General features: G+C 34.1%; 1 protein-coding gene across 1 annotated transcript in view; it reads right to left on the bottom strand.

The window, feature by feature from the left end:
• Nucleotides 1-22806, bottom strand: part of LOC145665138 (NPC intracellular cholesterol transporter 2-like) — a 35991-nt gene extending 13185 nt beyond the window's left edge. The window contains exons 1-3 of the mRNA XM_081732417.1: nt 22565-22806; nt 17954-17986; nt 17276-17379 (exon numbers count right to left, since the gene is read on the bottom strand). Coding sequence (XP_081588543.1) covers nt 17276-17379; nt 17954-17986; nt 22565-22806 — 379 coding nt within the window. The remainder of the gene's footprint in view (nt 1-17275; nt 17380-17953; nt 17987-22564) is intronic.
• Between the last annotated feature and the right edge of the window lie 264 nt (nt 22807-23070).

The raw sequence follows: 23070 nt of genomic DNA on the forward strand, positions 1-23070 counted from the left end.
CTGTTTGGCTTTAAGTAGTTAAGGTTAGTGGAAGAAGAATTGTATTTTCTTCTTATGAAATATTGGTAACTAAGAATACTAGTTATGACTCATATTGTGATGATCAGACAAGGGCACATGAGTATTGTGACTACAATATCTCAATGATTCTACTGAAGCTATGTCATTGTGTAACGAACATTTATAAAATAATATGATAAGAGATTGAAGAGTCCGTGACAATTAGATTTGATATGAAGATAATCATAGTTTCTGTCTAATCAAGAATACAGTAAACTATCGTTACACCTTAAATTCCAATGCAATAAATTACAACTGATTTAAACAATAACCATGCTTTCATATCGTAATCCTTTTCCTAACTGACACTAACTTTCTGTTAAATAATTTTGACCCAAACTCTATAAATCATTTTCTACTTCTTCTTTTATGATGTGGTAGCTCTCTTCATTTTACAACGTTTGTATACTTTCTGGTGGTGTTACATGACGGTCTTCTCTTCATCACAGTGGCGTATACTGGTTTGAAGGCATAGGCTACCACTGACCTTGTATATTATTAATAATAATAATATTCTTACTATTAATAATATTAATCAAAATATGCATAACAATGAACAAAAAGTGGTTGGTGTGTGTTAAGTTAATAGTTATTGAAAGATAGGGATAATGGCTGTAGCTTGGTTAAGTAATAATAATAATAATAATAATAATAATAATAATAATAATAATAATAATAATAATAATAATAATAATAATAGACCTAATAAAACTGAAGTACTTGAAAAAAAACATCCCGCAGTTCATCCCCTGAAATCATTACTGCCTTTTTATCCAGAGTGCCCCGTGGATGAGTGGTTGCACTCGCCGTAATCAAAGAGTCCTGGATTCGATTCCCGGTGGGGACACAAGTTATTCGAATCTCGCGTTAAGCTGCAACAACATTTCTGCTCTCTTTCCTTTTTTGATTAAAAATTTTTCTTTTCTTGAGATAGAAAAAAAAAAGAAAGAAAAGGAGATGGATGTAAAATTTTACTTTTTCGGTTCATCGCAAATGGACTGCCATTGTTTTATTTATTTATTTATTTATTTATTTATTTATTTATTTATTTATTTATTTATTTATTTATTTATTTCTTATTTAAAATGGCGGAGTTAAGGCATAACCTTTTCTTCCACTCAACCATTTACATTTTTCTTTACAGTCGGATCTCTCTCTCTCTCTTTTTTTTTAATTTTTTTAAATTTTTTTTACGACGAGAATAAAAATGACATACAGTTAGGCACGTTGAAGAGTTACCGACATACATAACAATACAGAAAATAAAACATGAAAAATGAAAATGAAACTTATTACATATAAAATAAACACTAAAACAAACAAGAGACATGCTAAAGACATGTTAAACTATACAAGGAGAAACAAATACGTCAATCTTAATTATATATAACATAAAATATATTCCTATGATTCACTATCTATAGATAAAATGATGCACCTACTTAAGTGATTGTCTATAATGTATACATTCATACACATGTATCAGAAGGGAATAGAAAAGAAAATGAGAAGAAATAGAAAGGCAGAGAAGAAAAAATAACGACTGCATGGTAACGCCAGGGATAGTTTCGTGTGTAACATTTTTTTTTTCTTACTGAAGACCTACATTAGAAAGATATTCTTTAAGCCGTCGTTTAAAAGTCAACACTGAACCAGAGTTTCTGATGCTTTCAGGGGTGTCATTTCAAGCTTTGGTGACAAATAGTGTGAAAGATTTGGAAAAGAAATTAGATTTGTGCGTTTGAACGGCGAGTGTTGTATTTCCTTTAGAACGGGTATTTAGTGGGTGAGTATCGCCGAGAAATTTAAATTTAGAGGATAGATAAGTAGGTTTCTTACTATTAATTATTTTATATAAAAGTGTTAGAGAATGAATGCGGCGGCGGGTATTTAGATTGCACCATCCTAGTTTCTGATAACAATGGGAGATGTGGTCGAAGCGCTTTTTATTAAATATGAATCGAACGCAGGCATTCTGAATGCGCTGCAAACGTTTTGCCAGATCTTCGGTTAAATCAACATATGCTGCATCACAATAATCTAAATGAGAGATTACTAATGACTGAACCAGGGACGCTTTAATGGATTCCGGAAGAAGGTTTTTTTAAACGCTGAAGAGAATGGAGGGAGCCGTAAGCTTTCTTGCATACTCTATTAATATGGTCTGTCCAATTTAGGAATTTGTCGATCTGGAGTCCTAGGCTATTGACGCTATCGCTTACAGGAATGGATACATTGTTTACAAGAACATTCGGTAGGCTTTTAATATTGATTGTGGAGAGTAGTTTACGAGAACCAAGTATGATATATTCTGATTTGGTTGGGTTTACTTGCAGTCCATTTTTACATGCCCATGTGCGGATACTTTCAATGTCACTGTTTAAGTGGTCAATCGCGGTGGTTAAATTTAGGGGATTAGTGGTTAAATAGCATTGTATATCATCTGCATATAAGTGATATTTACAATGGGTGATGTGCTCAGGTAAATCGTTGATGTATAAGGAAAACAGAAGAGGTCCTAGGACGCTGCCCTGCGGGACTCCACATGGAACAAGTTTCGTATTGGAACATATGTTATTAGTGACAACTTTTTGTTTCCTATTTGATAAATAGGAGCTAAACCAAGATAAAGTTGACTGGGAAAAGTTGTAGAAGGAAGACAGTTTGGCAATCAGTATGTCATGGTCTATAGTTTGGAAAGCTTTAGAAAAATCTAGTAGGGATAACAATGTAACTTGGCGTTCATCCATAGCGGCACGAATATCATCAGTGATATTTACTAGAGCAGTGCAAGTGCTATGCTGAGATCTGAAACCTGACTGAAACGGATTTAAGATGTTATTTTTTTCGAGGAACTTAGTTAATTGGTCATGTATCATATACTCTATTGCTTTGGAGAGTGCAGGGAGTATACTAATAGGGCGAAGATCTTCCGCTTTTGTTGGATTTTTGGTTTTAGGCAATGGGCGAACGTAAGAGAGTTTCCAAATTGATGGAAATTCTCCGGTTATGATGGAACTATTAAAAATATGCACAATGACATCTACAATGAACGGTAATATTTTTTTTAATAAGAATGATTGGCAAGTCGTCAGCTCCTGAAGCAGGTGATTTGATTTAGTTTATTGCCTTCATGACTTCCGGAGCAGTGACGAGGTGAAGGTTAAATATATTTTTTACAGGGCTCGTTTTTTAAATATTCTTCAAAGTATTGATTTTATCTGGTGTGATATCTGGTGTATAACATAGCTGCTCATTTATGGTGTCTATATGAAGTTCTGGAAGTTTATCGATTTTGGCTTTGACACCAATACCAAGGAACTTCAGTTTTTGCCATAGCTCTCGTGGTTGGGTCGTATGGCTCAGGAGACTTCTAGCAAATTCGATTTTCGCCTTACGAACTTCTTGATTACAACGGTTTCGTAATTTTCTATATTCTTCCTGCATTAATGAGATATTTGATTTTTGTTTTAAAGCCGCTCTGTAACGTCTGTGAGCAGAGTCTCGAAGAGCCATGAGCGCGAGTATATCATCGTTAATCCAAGGATTGGGGGGTCTACGCACTCTTTTCCTTCTCAAAGTGGCATGCTTATTATATAATTGCTGCACAAAACTATTAAAAAGTGTTACTTTTTGATCCAGAGTGGGAGCACAGTAAACTAAGTACCACGGCACGAGATTTGTGTCTTCGTATAACGCGTTGTCATTTATTTGTTTCAGGTTCCTTTTATATACTACTCACGGAACGTATTTTGGACATTTTATGTTATAAGTTAGATAAAGAAGGTCATGTCGGCATTGTTAGTGAGTGGCATAGTACATAAGAAACGGAATCTTGTTAAACGCACGCAGCAGACAACCAGGAACCAAAAATTTTTATCTTGCATCTTCGCGAGTGCATATGAACTTTAGCAAAATCACGTACTAGTAAGAAACGACACTAGAAAGCCAAGCTACGCCATCAACCGATTTTTTGGAAAATGGTGTCACGGACCCACGACAGCGAATCAGAACCAAAAATTCAAATTTGACAAAGAGAAGAAAGAAACGTTTATTTTTTTTAAAGAAAACTTCTAAGAACGCGTCAACAGAAGAAAAACACTCCAAGATCGTCGTTCGTACAGAGAACATCTCTAAGACACCACACTATACTGATACATATTCTTTCTATTCGTGCATAGACACAATTTTTTAAAAGTGTTTTTAATAAGATAATAATGGCAGGCTAACACCTCATTAGCTGCCGGCTTAGTGCCCACACTTTCTCCACTACTACGGTCGACTATTAATTTTCCGCTAGTATTTTTTTTTAATATCTTATGAGCTACTACGGTCATTTTATTATTAGTTATCTGTGATTTTGTGTGACTGTCAGATGCTTGCATCTGAAAACATTAGCATTACGCACTAAGTAAAAACGGATTATGCAAAAGGGGTTGTGCTGTCGTGCTTGATAGAAACCGTGTTATTTTCAATGGCAATTTACACGCAACTGTATAAAGAGATGGAAGTTTACCGGTACCTATCGCCGCATCCCGACACCACGGAAATCGAGAGGGACATAGACACGAGTTCGAGACTCGTCAACCAAGACAGATACCATACCGTAAGAAGAGATAGGCGCTCCAAGCAGACGAGGACTTCTTCTCCGGGATTGGAACCCAGGAAACTGGCGGAAGACGCTACCGCAAGATTTGGAAATGGACACTAGGAACCACTGCGGCACTCAGGAAAGTAAAGTGCACTTTTTACATAAACGTGTGGAAATATAAGTGGAGGAGGAAAGTCTGCATAAGGTAGGATGAACAGTTCTATTATTTTATTTATTGAGGAAAGACAGAGGCCAAGATTTTCGGGATTCGTGATCTTCTACATACCTCCATTTTTTTAAAATTACAAACTTCGGGACATTGCTTGTCAACACGGGACTATCCGTAGATTTTAAGAACACTATTTTTTTTAAGGATATAGAGAACCAACCTAATAACTGTTTTACGTAACTAAAATTAATTTATTGGTTTATGAATTATTAATTTAATTCTTGAATTATTACAAGGAAGTTTTGATTATTTTACTGGTGAAATCTGCATAGCTCTATATATCCAATATTTAATCGTGCATTTATTTAAAATTGTCATTTGTTAAAATTAAAACTTTGAAGGTGTAATCACAATCACTAATGTCCAACTGAATATTTATTAATATCAAGTGTGAGTAATTTTTCTTGAACATAGACTGCGTGTAAGATGTCTGCATATATATTATAATTTCTGTCTTGATAAAATCGTAATCTAGCTTAAAAATATTAGTTATTCAAATTTTAATTTTTGTGTATGTTGTGTTAAGGAAATTTGTACTAAAGCGTCAAGCAAGGTTAATATCGTTTTATTGTAAATCGTCAAGTAGTATTATCAAAAGTAACTATTACTAAGGAATTTTCAAAGTCGTACTATTTAAAGCAAGTTGGCGACAAATAAGTGTATATCTTCTTATCAGAGGACGTATTAAGAATTCCGTAAATAATGTAAAGAATTTTCGACAATCAAGTAAAAATCATTTTCGGAGGTACATATCTGAGCAATGAGCACAGATAGGATCCATAGCTATGGAGAAACATTTTTTTTTTTTTGTAAAAGGAATCATTTAGAAAATCAAAAATGTCGACAGTATTTCTAATTAATTGGCCAATAGTAGTAGTTTATTGTTTGTGCATTATATATTTGAGTATAATATATTTGTGTAGATAGCTTTGTGTGATAATTTTCATTTCATTACCTTTTTATATAGTATGTGTATAAAGTTGTGTATTGCTTGTGTAAAAGAAGTCCTGAATCTTTTAATATTAAGAATTGCATATACTCACAAGAACTCATTAAAGACAAGTGCATTAATTTTTCTCAAAATAGTCTATCTCTTCTCACTTAACATATTTCATACATAAGTCTTGCAAGCAAACAAAACTATTATTTCTTTCATTCATCAATCCGATCATTTGACCTATTTCATTTTCTTTTCTTGTTTAGAAAGGTGTTAATTATAAGTGGCTTACATAATAACTGTTCAGTCTACGGGGAAAACAAACAATAATATAACAAATCAGGTTCCTGATTAATATTCGGTTTGATAGAAATTATCTTTTGTAAAGCAACTTTAACAGTAATTATAAAATTTCGAATGTTGTCAATGCATTAAGCAGTATAAGGTTGTTGCCATTTTTCTGTAAAATTGAATAACTTAAACATTGCATTCTTCAGTTTAAAAAAATGTGTTAAGAGTAACCAGATCACTTTGTCAAAACAGTAGAAAAATCTGATTCATTCTCGACAAATTCGATTCACTAATATCATCTCCTTTGTATGTAATTGTTGTAAAAAAAATCTTAGTTCTCGTTATATTTATTTAAAAAATCTATTAACGTTAGGACAAAAGCATTTCTGTGGTATCATTTCTAAAATATACAAGTTTCTTTAACCTAGATTTGCATGCCTAAAATTTAAAAAAAAGTTACGTCAAGTTACTCTATTTTAAATCAAAGTACGTTACTTTGACCATCAGAAACCTCTTTTCGAATTAACTCATACCTTTTTAGCTTTCAAGTTTATTTTATATGATTTATTTTTTTTCTGCTTTTAAATAATTTCCGCTTTATGCAATAACTTTGGTGTAAAAAGTGAAGGTCAGTGTAGTCAACCTGAAGGAAAACTCCAGTAGCAAAAAATCTTTCTTTCAGCCTTTGCAGCTTGTGAGATTCAACAATATAATAGGTGGATACATTTAATAATTAATTACGCACCTGCTTTCCCAGCGCCTTGGAGACACCGTTATGGGGAAAACAGGATCGATTAAATTTAATTCATAATACTTTTTAGATCTCGGTATTAATTTTATTTTTCCTTTAACTTGAATAGTAATGAGCAAATGCAAGACCAAGACCAAGACCGGGGTGGTCCTGGTCTTAGTCTTGGTCTTGGTCTTGCACTGCAACCCTTGGTTGGTCTTGCACACCCAATCTTGGTCTTAGTCTTGGTCTTGCTTGCAAGAGTCTTGCAAGTCTTGCATTTAAGAAGTCTTATGTTTTTTATAGGTAAATTTTACTCTGGATATAAGGGAAAACAACTCTACAATGCGCCAATAATAACGGAAATACAATGTATGTTTCTAAATGTAATATAGTTTACCTTTGTGTAAGTATGATGATAGTGTACAACATAAGTGATGGCCTTCATTTTTTTAAATGTGCCCACGCTTCACTACTTATAAGATAAACCACAACGTTTCGTAATCTGTTTATATTTTTTATTTTAACAGATCCAACACTCCACTGGTTCCCGAACTGTGGAGGCTACCCCTGAGACGCACGAAAGAAAATCAAGACGGCACAGATTATTGAAATACCATGTATTGCAAAATAATTTTTACACTCTAAAGGCGTCAGATTTTTCTTTTCAACCACGATTAGCTAATCCTTATATTAATCAAACTTCCAATTAAATATTGAGATTTCGTTTTACTGATACCAATATGTACTCTATGGGGCAGAAACATTGATGTTATGCGAAAGTGATGAAAAATTGCAGGCTTTCAATACATGTGCATGGAGAAAAAAAGGAGAGAATTAGCTGTGTTGAACGGACAACGAATGAGAAGGTGTTAAAATAATTAGCAGTAGGAAAAAAAAAAAGAATTATTGATATTGTTAAGAGCAGAAAGAGGAACTGGTTAGGATATTTGCTGAGGAGGAACTGTATTATGAGGCACGTGCTGGAGGGTATTGTGGAGGGGAAGAGAGGGAGAAAGCGAAGGACACTAGTTGAAGGAAGGTATTAAAACAGAAAGTTGCTACGTCAAGACGAAAAGACTAGCTGAGGACCACCGAACGTCGAAGCTTCTCAGTTGCAACATATAACCTGCCAATAATGGCAGAATAGCTATAATGAAGATGATGATATATTTAGCAATATTGACTAAAAAAGAGAGAGAAAATTAAAATAATAATTATTATAATCAAACTTCTTAATATTTTAGAATAATTTAAGTGAAAACTGAAAACGATTCAACTGTCTATGTCTTTTGTGTAAATTTAATCTATATAAATACTTTTGACCTGTATTGGAAATACAAAATAACGGCATCAAACTTTTTACTATTAGTAAAGCGCTCTCTGATATCGGTCATTTTCGATTATTTTTATATTTCTCTCTCCTCCTCCTCCCCAAGTTGAGGGGCTGAATTTGAATTTAAACGGCATCAGAAGTGTCACTGTTCGTCTCAGAGACCCCAAAAACTAAGGATTCGGCACTAATATCGGTCATTTTCAATAAACTTACATATCTTCTTCACCCCCATGTTGGAAGCACGGCATCGGAAGTGTCATTGTTCATCTCAATGACCTCGAAAACCATGAGTTCGACATCGATAATGGTAATTTTTGATAACTTGATATATCTTGTTCCTCCTCCAAGTTGCGGTGCTGAATTTACATTTAAACGGGATCGGAAGTATCACTGTTCACCTTAGCGATGCCGAAAACTATGGATTCAACACTAATATTTGGTCATTTTTGATCATTATTTTGTACCTCCCTCTCCCCAAGTTACAAGGCTGAATTTGGTCGTAAACGGTATCGGAAGTGTTAATATTCAACTCAGCAAACTGGAAAACTATAGATTCGACAATAATATTTGTCATTTTCGATCGTTTTTATATGAACTTGAATTTAAATAGCATCGGATGTGTCACTATTTATCTCAGCGACCCCTAAAACTATAGACTCCATTTTAATATCGATCATTTTTAAATATCTTTCCCTTTCCCCTTCCCTCACGTCAAAGTGACATGACAAAAACCACCTCAGATACGATCCTCATCTATGTTGAAAATGAGATCGAGTTCGGTCGGGTGGTTCAAGAGTTATTAAATTTTATTTATTTTTGTACATTTTCCATCCCCACCTCCTACCTTCAAATTGATTTGGTAAAAAAACACCCCCAGTCAGAACCTTATCTATGTTGAAAATTTGATTGCGATCGATTGGCTGGTTCAAGAGTGATGGAGTCACAAAGACAGCACTTATATTTTTAATTTCTTACACAAACACACACACAACACACACACACACACACACACACACACACACACACACACACACACACACACACACATATATCTTATTATTATCTTATTATTAACATATATATATATATATATACATATATATATATATATATATATATATATATCCCCTCCCTTCCTCCTCTCCTAGGTTCTACCCTAAAGTGAAACAAACTCGAAAAAAAACTTTCCAGGACCAAACCTCATACATGTTAAAATTTGATTGAGATCGATTTAAGAGTTATTAAGTCACAAACTTAGTCATTTTTATTTTTATTTTTATTGATTTTTATACATCTCATCCTCCCCTACATTGCTGCATCAAAGAGAACGTACAGATAACATTCCAGGCTCGAACCTCATCTATGTTAAAAATTTAATCGAGATTGGTCGTTTGGTTCAAGAGTTATTAAGTTTTATTTATTATTTTATAACTTCCCCTGGGTAAACGGCTCCTGAACGGGACGTGTTATCATCTGCATGATCTTCAAATACACTCTCAATAATTAGTCAGGTTTCTAGCCTCAGAAAGCCATTATCGCACTTCACATCTCTTAACAACTGGTGTTTCATGGCTGAAAGAACTTTCTCTTTTTCCTGAAATCAGCCTTGCAACCTTCTGTCTTAAGATAAAAAATTTTAAATCTAAATATTTAACAGAATAAGGAGATATCACTAATAAATTTTATTTCGAGAGTACACTAAGTAATACGAAGTACATCGCACATAATCTTATTATTAACTTCCTAGTAATGATAGGAGACAAGACTTGAAACTTAAGGCTTTTATAAGATTCAGTAGTAGTAGTTAACTCTTGCGAGTGCCATCTTTCTGGACTATCTTCTCAAACGTGAATTAGTTTTATCAAAAACAGCTCAGGAGATTCTGCTTATATTTCATAAATAAATATTTAAATCCAATAACCCAAGAATAATGTGTAAAACAAATTCTTATATAAAAATATGCAGGAAAGGTAATTTCCTGTTAGGGCTGTTTTCTCTCTCTCTCTAATACGGCATGCGATTTTATTGATACTTCCTTCAACTTGCAGAAATAACTCTATTTGGGATTGCAATACATCAAGTTTACGTGAGGTAAAAGGAGTAAATTCTACCCGATGTTGCACGTTTAAACATGCTCATACAAAATAATTTTCCAGTGAATCCTACCGAATAAATTATTCGATTTTATTAAAATGTGTGTACAGTTATCTTCTTTATCGCATTCAAACAATCCTCACTTGTTGCGATTGAAAATAGTAGAGTAAACGGGAACAAACACCCCAGACTTTGGGATTTCCATATTTTAAATAATATAATAAGAAAATAATTTTCTGTGAAGACGTTCGCCAAAATTGCTAGATTTTGACATAATAAAGAGTATAGTTTGTTTATGGCTTAACAAACATCCCAATGCATGTAGTTTAAATAGATCAAGACCCCCTTATTCTCCCGATACTCTGAAAGCAATTTCTGCGATAACTTTCGTGAAAAGTATTCGCTTTTGAACAACGTAATATATATATTGCTTGCGATTTAAATTAGTGAAGAATGGGGATCCTAGGTAGGTCATCCGTTGGCCCTTGAAAGTCGATTCAATGGTAACTTTCGTAAAAAGAAAAAAATGAAATATGTGCATTGTAATATATTATTTCTGATGCCTCAAATTTGCCACAACTTCCCTGAGTTTAAAATCAATCAAGAATGAAGAAGTTATTCTTTTGAACTTGACTTTAAAATACATTTTGTGATGATAAGTTATATTTAAAAAAAGTCAAAACATCGGAATCACAAATATGAATACAAAATCATATTCGATATTACGGCACTAAGGGGAGGGGGGGGGGTCGAGCTGGGTGAGCCTCCCTCTCTATGCCACTGTCTCAAAGCATAATCATGGAACATTAAACTAAAAGAAACCGTGTCAGAAGAAAATCGGCGATGCCAATAATAATAATAATAATAATAATAATAATAATAATAATAATAATAATAATAATAATAATAATAATAATAATAGAAGTAGTAGTAGGAAAAATATTTTCTACTCTTTGCTAGATTAATATTTGAGTGTAATTTAACATTTTAAAACTCTTTTTTGGGGGATTTCCAGGTGTTGGCGCCTTAAATTTGGATGTTTCTTCAAGAGATTATTCAGTTTGTTAGCACATCCTAGGCAAAATACTGCTGGTTAGAATGGGAACAGGAAAATTCGGTGTAGGAAATTTCGGTGTAGGAAAATTCGGTGTAAGAAAACTCGGTGTAGGAAAATTCGGTGTACAGAAAATTCGGTGTACGGAAAACTCGGTGTGGGGAATGTTTGGTGTAAAGAAAGGTTCGTTGTAGTAGACCGTAGGATTTATTAAAAACTCAACTTTGAAGATAAATGAGCGTATTAGCTTTAAGTTCAAACTTTGTGTAGAACGTAATTTTACTGTCTACTATAACAAATTTAAAAAAATGTGAAATAATTTGAATTCTAGATTTCGACGGATTTTAATATTTCATGACTCGTACATGACGAGAAATTAGTTTTTCGATGTCCGCCCTTATGATTTAACAAAGCATAAAGGCCACTGCATTCAATGAACCAGCATTTAATTTGAAACTCAAGCTTTTATGCTGTTCTAGAATTTTTGACTTCCAAAAATAGAGGTAGGTTACTGGAGGAGTAAAGTTGAAAATTGAAGATTTTTTTAAAAAACAGTTCTAACGATTTTATTTATTTGCATCTTACATATGTATATACAGAGTGACTCTTTCAAAACTCACGGATTTCATTTGGCTCTAGAATTTCTAACTGAAGTCCAATTTTCATGCGGTTTGTTGCAAATCATCAAAGAAGAATGGGAGATTTATGGGACTATGTTTACTCGTTTAAATTCATCCGGGGTAATATCGAGCAGGCCGCAAGAAAAACAGCAAATATTCGCCATTGTACGTTATAGTACGAATGAGATATTGGATATTTGAAGCGAAATTGAAGAATACAAATTAAGTGTTAGTGAGAATACAAATAGTGAGAATACAAATTAAGTGTTAGTGGCAACACACATGAATCACATGTTGGATAGCCGGTTGAACTGACATCTTCCACAACATCCGCCAGCGGGGTACGATGCTTCCCTGTCTTACTCAGAAGCGATCCTATTTCCTGCAATTTATTCACTAACGACCATATTATGTTCCTGTCTGGGGCAGAACGTGAGGCAAAGTTGCGTGTAAATGCCCTATGCGTAGCAACAATAGATCCCGTTCTCCAAAAACTTTTTAACGACAAAAACACGTTGCTCCAAAAAGTACATTATTGTAACTGTATCCTGATAATATTGATATAGTAGCACAGAATAATTCTCAATACAACGGCCCAGTTTCCTGTTTCTTATTGACCGTCGCTAGGTTGCCATCTAACAAAGAAACATATCTCCACACCGCACCTCACCTAATTCCAATTCGGTACAGTGGCGAATATTTGCTGTTTTTCTAGAGGCGTGGCCGATATTTCCCCAAATGTATTTAAACCAGTAAACATATTTCCATAAATCTCCCAACATTCCTTAATCATTTGCCACAAACCGCATGAAAATCGGACTTCTGTTAGAAATTCTAGACCCAAATGAAATCGGTGAGTTTTAAAAGAATCACCTTGTATCTATTCTATGATGTACTATAGGAAAGGTGTTTTTAGTTGTTCCTTAACTATTCCCTGAACTTATAGTTGTAATTGTTTGATTTCTGACAAAAAATCTCAGCTTCATTCTGTGATGAAAGTAGTTTATAGTAATATCCCGCAAAAGACATGCAAGAGATATTGGACTCAAGGCAAAAAAATAAATGTGCTTTTCTTGAAATAGGTAATAACATTTTATTCGTTACATTTTATGGTTTTCGTTTTCACAATGTGAAGTGTCGTAAATTATCGTAAGTGGTAATATTCAATATGTATTACACCGAATCTACCTTACACCTAAATTTCCCCACACCGAGTTTTCCGTACACCGAATTATCTGTACACCGAATTTTCCTACGCCGAGTTTTCTTACACCGAATTTTCCTACACCGAAATTTCCTACACCGAATTTTCCTAGACCCGGTTAGAATATCCACATGAATTTATAACATGCCATATTTATAAAATGTCACGATAGATTATATGTTGTCTACTAGTAGGTTGTACTAAGTAGGCTACAACCTCGAGCCGCAAAGTCAGCTTCCCTTCACACTTTATCCAGGCTTAGGACTGGCAGTGTAATGGTAGTGTATAAATTATTACCACTACATTGGCGTACTTAAAAGTTAAAAATTGCAGGGGAAATATACGTCCCTTTGTCATAATTCATTCAGTTTAACGTCCCACATTATGCCGGCTAGGCCAAAGGAGACGGAGTGATTCCTTAAAATAACATTTTATGTTTTCGAAATCCACTTAAAGCTAGATCAAATGAGCATGTATGAACGTTATAGTAAGATGGAGAATAGGAATTAATTATCTTTGTGCATACCCATACGAAAAGTTCTGGCTACGTTTATAGATTGAAAGCCCTTCCAGCTGATCTATGTCTAGCACGCGCCCTTTAGGTGGACGAGGCCCCGGGTTCGATTCCCGGCAGGAGATTATTGAATGATAGTGGTTAGGATTCGACATTAAACTGTACTTCCAAGTCTCATATAGCCGCGCTGCGGAAAAAGGAAAAAAAGGCTCAACTCAAGGAAATTGTGGCAAATTTGAGGCATCAGAAATAATATATTACAATGCACATATTTCATTTTTTTCTTTTTACGAAAGTTACCATTGAATCGACTTTCAAGGGCCAACGGATGACCTACCTAGGATTATCCCCATTCTTCACTAATTTAAATCGCAAGCAATATATATATTACGTTGTTCAAAAGCGAATACTTTTCACGAAAGTTATCGCAGAAATTGCTTTCAGAATATCGGGAGAATAAGGGGGTCTTGATCTATTTTAACTACACGCATTGGGATGTTTGTTAAGCCATAAACAAACTATACTCTTTATTATGTCAAAATCTAGCAATTTTGGCAAACGTCTTCACAGAAAATTATTTTCTTATTATATTATTTAAAATATGGAAATCCCAAAGTCTGGGGTGTTTGTTCCCGTTTACCCTACTATTTTCAATCGCAACAAGTGAGGATTGTTTGAATGCGATAAAGAAGATAACTGTACACATATTTTAATAAAATCGAATAATTTATTCGGTAGGATTCACTGGAAAATTAGTTTATATGAGCATGTTTAAACGTGCAACATCGGGTAGAATTTACTCCTTTTACCTCACGTAAACTTGATGTATTGCAATCCCAAATAGAGTTATTTCTGCAAGTTGAAGGAAGTATCAATAAAATCGCATGCCGCATTAGAGAGAGAGAGAGAGAAAACAGCCCTAACAGGAAATTACCTTTCCTGCATATTTTTATATAAGAATTTGTTTTACACATTATTCTTGGGTTATTGGATTTAAATATTTATTTATGAAATATAAGCAGAATCTCCTGAGCTGTTTTTGATAAAACTAATTCACGTTTGAGAAGATAGTCCAGAAAGATGGCACTCGCAAGAGTTAACTACTACTACTGAATCTTATAAAAGCCTTAAGTTTCAAGTCTTGTCTCCTATCATTACTAGGAAGTTAATAATAAGATTATGTGCGATGTACTTCGTATTACTTAGTGTACTCTCGAAATAAAATTTATTAGTGATATCTCCTTATTCTGTTAAATATTTAGATTTAAAATTTTTTATCTTAAGACAGAAGGTTGCAAGGCTGATTTCAGGAAAAAGAGAAAGTTCTTTCAACCATGAAACACCAGTTGTTAAGATATGTGAAGTGCGATAATGGCTTTCTGAGGCTAGAAACTTGACTAATTATTGAGAGTGTATTTGAAGATCATGCAGATGATAACACGTCCATTTCAGGAGCCGTTTACCCCTTCCCCTTTTCCTTCCCCTAAATTTTACTGTCAAAGTGAAATGGTGAAACACTTCCAGGCTCAAACCTCATCTATGTGGAAAATTTGATCGAGATCGGTTGGCTGATTCAAGAGATTAGGAGTCAGAAAAATAGTCACTTTCAATTTTATAATATACATTTATTGTTGCAGTATAATGTTATATAGTTCAATCCTCGATGTGCCGTATACCTAAGGAGGCTAAAAGTTATATTAATAAACAATTATTCAATGTATAAGCATCCGCCCATGAAATCAGACTTGCGGTTACATGCACTAAGTTTTTGTCAATGTCATGAAAATGTTATTTCGATATTACTTTTAAGAGCACACATTGAAAATTTCCAACGGATGCTTGTCTCTCGGAACTAAGGCCATACCCATGTAGTCGACACCTATGGTGTACGAAATTACCGATGTTTAATACTACATTTCTCTTTAGTGTTGAAGAAGACCACCACTAATATGCTTTGAAATGAAATGAAGTATCTAGCTTAACGTCCCACGATTGTGCACCAAGGCTAAGAGAGACAGTGATGATGAGTAATGACTGAAATGGTATAATGAAGAAAGTTGGAGGAAACGAAAAAATACCGAGAAAACCCACGCACACGGTGTTTGTCCACCAAAAAGAAGCACATGGTGTGAGATGACACCTGTATGGCTTGAAAGTGAGTAATATCTACAGAAAACGCCAACAGCCAATTCAGAAAACAACATACAGTTGCTATAAGCTACAGGGGTAGATCGACTCACACGGATTGCATAAACACGGATTGCATTTTTAATGAAGCCAAGAAATCCATCTCCTTCCCTTTTACATTATATAAAAAAATTCAAGTAGTGCCGGTACTTGTGTAAGACTTTTGGTCTTGGTCTTGGTCTTGCAGGTATGGTCTTGGTCTTGGTCTTGCGTCGGGATTCCTGGTCTTAGTCTTGGTCTTGGTCTTGGCCTTGCATGCAAGACTCATGCAAAAACTGCAAGACCAAGACTCTTGCGATCAACACTAAACTTGAAATTATTCGTAACCTTTAAACTTGCAGATCTGAAGTTCGAGCCCGTCAACTTAACTTCTCCAAACTCTCATTCATTTTTTTGTTATTTGTGGGATAGGCAGATGAGTCACCACCTTTCAACACCATTCCCCTCTAAATTGAATCTCAGTTATTCATTTTTTTATGCAATGTTAGGCAAATCCGTGATTGCATTAATTATTCTTTCTAGTTAATGTTGGATATGCAAATCAGACTTCAGGAATCGAATTCCAAAATCAGCACGTCTCAAATTTCTCTCTTTAGAAACTTGACGCCCGTACAATACAGTATTCATGACGCCCGTACACGTGACATTGTTTATTCATCATAGCACGTCATAATACACTTTGGCAATCCAAACCAAAAACTATTCTAGATTCTCTTTAAGTTTACACACTATAATTACATGCCACTCTTTTCAGGGCACATTCTTTAGAAAAATAATGTCCCAGTACAGACCCTTAAATTTTGATTTTTGCTACCCATATGACCGGACAAATCTTTCTGTAAGAAAGTCTATACAACATCGAATATTGAGGGCCGCGGTGGGTCAATGATAGAGCGTTCATGTCTAGTGTGAGGGGTGCCTGATTCGATCCCAACTCGCGCCAAACGAACTTTGTGTTGGAAAAATCACCATGTGCGTGGGTTTTCTCGTGGTTTTCCCGTCTCCTTCCACTTTCTTCATTCCACCGTTTCCTTCATTCCTCATCATCACCGCCTCCTTTAGCCTAGCCGAGAGAACTTAAAGATTTCATTTCATTTTCAACATTGGATTGACAATACTTTATTATTATTATTATTATTATTATTATTATTATTATTATTATTATTATTATTATTATTATTATTATTATTATTATTATTATTATTATTATTATTATTGTGATGACATTAGTGAAAACTGTTCTTCATTTTGTCAAGTTACATTTTCTTATGACCTGAAAACAGAATGTAGGGACAGAATTTAACGAATTTAATGGCGAAGGTAGAAATAATAGAAATTTAACGCTAAATTTCCTCCTATTAATATCATTTGCACATTTGAGTTCAAATAACGTGTGGGTAGTGTACGAAAACATGTCTTAAAACTTACCACAGTCTTGATATGGTGTTCTTCCTGAAATAAATACAAAAGCTAAAGATACTATACTTTGACAGAAGAGAAGAAACGCGTGTGGCTTCATCCTTGAACTTTCTCTACAGAGTAAACAGGTGTCAATGTTATGATTTCAACACAGATTCACACATATACACACATAATAGTCACACATGTGACACATCAAGCTATTTTTGCTACAGCTCTTAAGAAATATTGATACAGATAAATTTTAACAATAAAAAGTTGCTTTTCAGTATCTTTAGTAAGATTTTTGAAGAAAAGAAGCTTTATTTAGCGGGTTGCTGAATAAAGAATTTCAAGAAAGGATAAATAAGAGAGCATTAATATCAGCCGTCTAGCGAGCATCTTCAAACACCGTTGATCTACTGGCTAGCGCGCGGAATTGGCTCACGAGGCCCCGACCTCGAATCCCTGTTGTAACATCTTGAAATTTGAACGTGAAAATCCATGAAGATCAAACGAATCCATCTGACACTTTAGAGAAACTATTATTATTATTATTATTATTATTATTATTATTATTATTATTATTATTATTATTATTATTATTATTATTATTATTATTATTATTATTATTATTATTAATAATAATAATAATAATAATAATAATAATAATAATAATAATAATAATAATAATATTGCATAACTTACCTAAGCACAGCATCTAACACCAACTTTGATATCCTATAACACAGGAATATATTTCATACGTGCACTAAGTATATCAATGTCCACATTATGCTAATTCTCAGCAGGTACGATAATTCAACTGAGGATGGTTAATAATTTTTTGTTGCAAAATTTTGATTAAATTGAAACATTTAAAATATTTAGCCCAGAATACGAAAAATAAAAATATGCACAAGAATACTAAGAAATATACTTCCTAATATCTAGTATCAATATTAAGAGACCAATATTTCGACTGAAAGCAGGAAATTTGTGTTACTATTCAGTTCAAAATCTTTTGTCGTTGCGAATCCTGTCGAGGAATTTGAAGCTTAAAATATATAAACGATATGCAAGCCTGTTATTCTTTATGGTTGCGAAACATGATCGCTTACCATGAAGGGAAATAAACGTAGACTGAAAATATTTGAGAACAAGATTTTGAAATGAATATTTGGACCCAAGAGAAACAGGAATGGGGAATGACAGAAACTCATAAGAGGAACTGCATAATTTATACCGTTTAATTAAATCTTGTTAGGGTCATCAAATCTAGGAGACTTAGGTGGGTAGGTCATGTAGCCAGGATGGAAGAAAGTAGAAACACTTTCAAAGTTTCAACTGGAAATCCAATCGGAAAACGACCATTAGGAAGGCCTAGGCGCAGATGAGAGGATAACATTGAGATTGATCTCGTAGAAACAGGAATACAAAGTAGAAACTGGATCGAGTTGGCTAAGATCAGAAGTCAATGGAGAGTTTTTGTGAACACAGCATTGAACTTCCAAGTTCCGTAGGCCATAGAGTTAGTTACTGACTAAGAAGGTCAAGATATACTAAGTTGGAAGAGGATCTGATTAACTCACCTAATAATGTTATTTTCATGTAATATTGGTTCCTTTTTAAGAAAAATCAAATGAAAGACAAAAAGTACAGTGGGTAATTTTGCTTGCTATTCTGTCATTAGAGTTCTTGTTTCCTCTGCTGTTAAAGTTATTCTGTATTCCATTTCTCTATAAGTTTTCGGTGTTAAACAAGGTTAAGACGAGACGAAGTATCTTACTTGTGATATTAGATGATTTACAAGTAGTGGCTACTAGTTAATACAATATAATTGCATTATAGATCTTGCAAAGGTTGATTAATTTATTTAATATGCTCAAACACTAGTTTCTAATATATTTAGAGCTATATTCTTAAAAAAAAAAAAAAAAAAACTTCAGAATTATGAGGTATGTTTGGAATTGCTACAAGTCGTATGATGCTATAACTGGTCAATACGGCGAATGTGGACAAAGGGCAAAAACTCGCGGATCAAAAGCAATATCGAGCTGCAAGTGTCGTTGAGTTGAGAAACGTCACAAATTATGGACTTATGGTATTATTGACATTATTGACTTATGACGTTTCTCAAATCAGCGATTCAATTATGCTATTATTAAAAATATTAATACAGTTATTGTAATTATTTATGGAAATGTCTTTGAGCTATTAATTATCGTAATTTCATTTCAGAGGGGGGCTAGGGTCCAAAATGCAGAAGTCAACCTCTGCTGAGAAAGTTTTTGCACTGTATATTTTGAAGAAACAAGAGATATTACTATCACCTTTACGCCTAGTAAGTAAATATTAAAGAAATATTAGAATTAAAATGTCCTAGAAACATGTGCACAGAGGTTATTCAGCCTACGTTTGGCCGATTTCATTCATTCCCCCTCCCGTGCAGAATGGACTCACCCGACCTGGCTCATGGCGTCCTGCAGTGTTGTGCAGTGGCTTCCTGGAAACTGAGTTGTTTTTCCGCGCGGACGACAATAACGCACAAAACAGAGCCATTGTTGTGAGTGTCTTTTTTGTCCAGTTCGTTGTTTCCTTAGCGGTACCTTAAGCCAACTAAAATAATTCTAAAGGACAGTAAAAATGTGGAACAAGTTAAATATATTTTTATATCTTTTGATGTAAAAGATTATGAAGTAAATTTTTAAGAGCTACTTGTGCATATTTTTTATTTCAAATTAAATTTTTGCTTAGCTTTTTTGGCTGTTTGACGAACTCAATTCTAGAGATGTTTGTATTATTAACAGCGATGGTACTACGTAGAGTCTTGTTCAAAAAAGTCTCCACCAGCCGCCTTGTTTTAAAAGCCATATTTTTGCAATTTCACATTAAAAAATTGAATGATTTGGTTTCAAAAAGTCTCAATTAATTTAAAAAATCAACATTTGTTTGATCTAAACTAACTATGGTTTAAAATACAGTGTTTTCAAACAGAGTTAGGTGGACAGGTTTCTTTGAACAAGATTGTACAGTAAAGATGCTAGTTACAGTATGGACAAAGACTATCCTCTAACGCATGTAATATACTTGCTACGAGAATGCTTACGTCAATTTACTTCGTAGAATTTCCAAACAACAAGTGTTTGGGGTAATGGGCATAATCCACCGCCAGTGGGTATTTCAAACTATTGATTATGATTTGAAAAATGCACTTCATATCTATTTTAAATTTTAAAAGAATGTTAGAGAAATTGCATTGTTTAAAATTTCAGCTGTAAGGTTCAGGTTCTCCGTACCGTCCTATTACTTCAGAAAAAGGTACTGACTATTATTAATATTAAAAACATCTGGTGATGACACAAATTATCAGACTTCAGATAATATATTCAGATATTTTCTCTTTATTTTTCATTATATTTGGCTAGAGGCCTTTTACTTTATACCACCACTACACTCTGTTTATTTCTGGCATCTTTTACTAAATTGCAAAAATACTCGTAATATTATATAACAGGTTCACGGATGTAGATATACGGAAACCATGCGAGAGAGAGACTGAGAAGATTCCTTGGGAAACACGTCAAAAGTTCAACAAGTTAGATCTCAGCGATTCATACTCTTGAAGACTGATAACAGAGGGTCAAGGTCGAAGGTAAACACTACAGCGCTGCAAAAAAATCTTGCACGTCCTTTCAACGCCTTGCTCGACCAATAAAAATGGGTCAATGACTGACACTATCATAGTAAAAATAATAATGATAATAAATATGTTACGTAAAGATCTCTAACCCCTTCACTGCCGGGAGAGGGCATAAAGCCCAAGGGCTGTGTTTACAGACTCTGTTTAGCATTGCTAACGTGTACGATAATTAACAATCGTACAGTGATTTTGACTATATAACAATAAAACATATTTTTTACGTAATATCCGCCATTTTTCAATATTGATGCAATACATAGAACGATCCAAACTTTAATTCGTTAGTCTATACTATTATCTTGAAACTGACGCAAGAACTAAGTTTCTAGCTTAATTCCGTGAGTAGATATTGTCTTTCAAATGTAAGCCGATGTTTCGGTCTGGTAGCCATATTGAATCCAAGATGGCGGATTTTCCCAAGGTGGGATAAGCTGGGAATTTTCCAGATATATTCTGGAAAGCATACTGAACCTAACCCAAGTGGTTTCGCTTTGTTATTTTTTTTTTGGTCCAGTTTCAAGCCTAAATGCATTGGACTATACAGTAGACTCCCGACTATCAGACCTATGTAGCGGAAGGGAAACCCGGATAAGAAAGGAGCCGAATATCCCGCAGTTCTATAATTACTTATTTCTACTACTTGTTATATTTATATACAGTAGACTACCGATTATCTGCCCTAATGTGGCGAAGGGCAGGCTGGATATCAAAGAAGCAGGCTAGCCCGGACTTACATAATTACTTACTTCTTTCCCGATCCATAGCATTAAAACACTTGTTTTGGTACCATATTGTGTGACCTCTTAGTACAGGTCAGTGCTTTATAAGTGTTCCTTATGTAGTGTAGGCTAATGTACATTGTAAAAAAAAATAATTACAGAAAAAGGAAGTTCATAGGAATAAAAATATTGTACACATTTTAAGATAACATTTGTAATGCCTTAATTAACTCTAATTGCAGGAAACATAAAATGATATGCACCCTATATACACAACTTTCAAACAAAACTAACGTAAAAGGTAGGCCGAATTCTTTGATGCATATATGTGAAAAGGTAAGCCTAAAAGAGTCAAAACTTATAATTTTTTACTTGGTGAAAAAATGTCTGATAGATGAAGCCTTCCCCTTAGTGAAACCTCATTTTTATGAAAGAATTACAAGTCGAGTGGATCGTTCAAAACAATTATTTTTAATTTTATTAGGGAATTTCTTTTATCTACGCCAGATAGTACAGAGACTGGATGGTCGAGAGTGTACTGTAATTTCAAACTATATAAAGTGGCTAACATACATAAATAATCTAAATTAGGCCTATGTATTTTCTTATTTATAAATACAAGTAAATACGGAGAAAACTAAATACATGGAAATTCGTCTGTATAGTAATAGAGTATATTGCAAACTATAGACGTATTAGTATATAAAATAATACGTTTGATAAAGTGGATACTTTCAAATATCTAGGATCAACACTAATAGACGGAAACCCTATTCACGAAGAAAGTAAGTGCCGACTAAAAGCAGGGAATTCATGTCATCATTCAGTTCAAAATCTGTTGTTGGCAAGAATTTTGTTCATTTTCTTTTCGTTCATCTTCAAGCAACATTTCGTCACCACTTCTGTTTTCTAGGCAATACGTAATCTGGGTCGACATCTGAGTCATTTTCTTCAACAATGTCATCATCGTCGGATATGTCATTGTCTGTTTGAAAAAACAAATCTCGAATACGCTGAATATAGTCTGCTTCACTTGTGCTTACAACAGTAGATCTTCCACTTACTTTTCCACGGTTTTCACTTTTTGATCTCTTCCCAGACCTTCTACACGGACCTCTAAAGGTTGATGTTTTATCCATTGTTTGTAGTTTCTCAATCACTCTTATAAACAGAAAACTATTTTAAAATACTAAAAGAGGTTTACAAAAATAAGAAAGTTACAATAAAGACCGGTATGACTGACCAGTATCACCAAAACATAAACGTAAAGACCGGTCAGTGAGACCAGAAGACTTTAAAAGATCCACTCGACGCAAACAAACCACAAAAGCGAACTGACAGAAAACATGTTTCGGATAGTGGTCGCTAGGAGGCAGGAAGGTACTGCGAGTTTCAGCTCTTTC

Source organism: Thermobia domestica, chromosome 11, assembly GCF_964235325.1.
Source record: "Thermobia domestica chromosome 11, izTheDome1.hap1.1, whole genome shotgun sequence".
Classification (NCBI taxonomy): Eukaryota; Metazoa; Arthropoda; class Insecta; order Zygentoma; family Lepismatidae; genus Thermobia; species Thermobia domestica.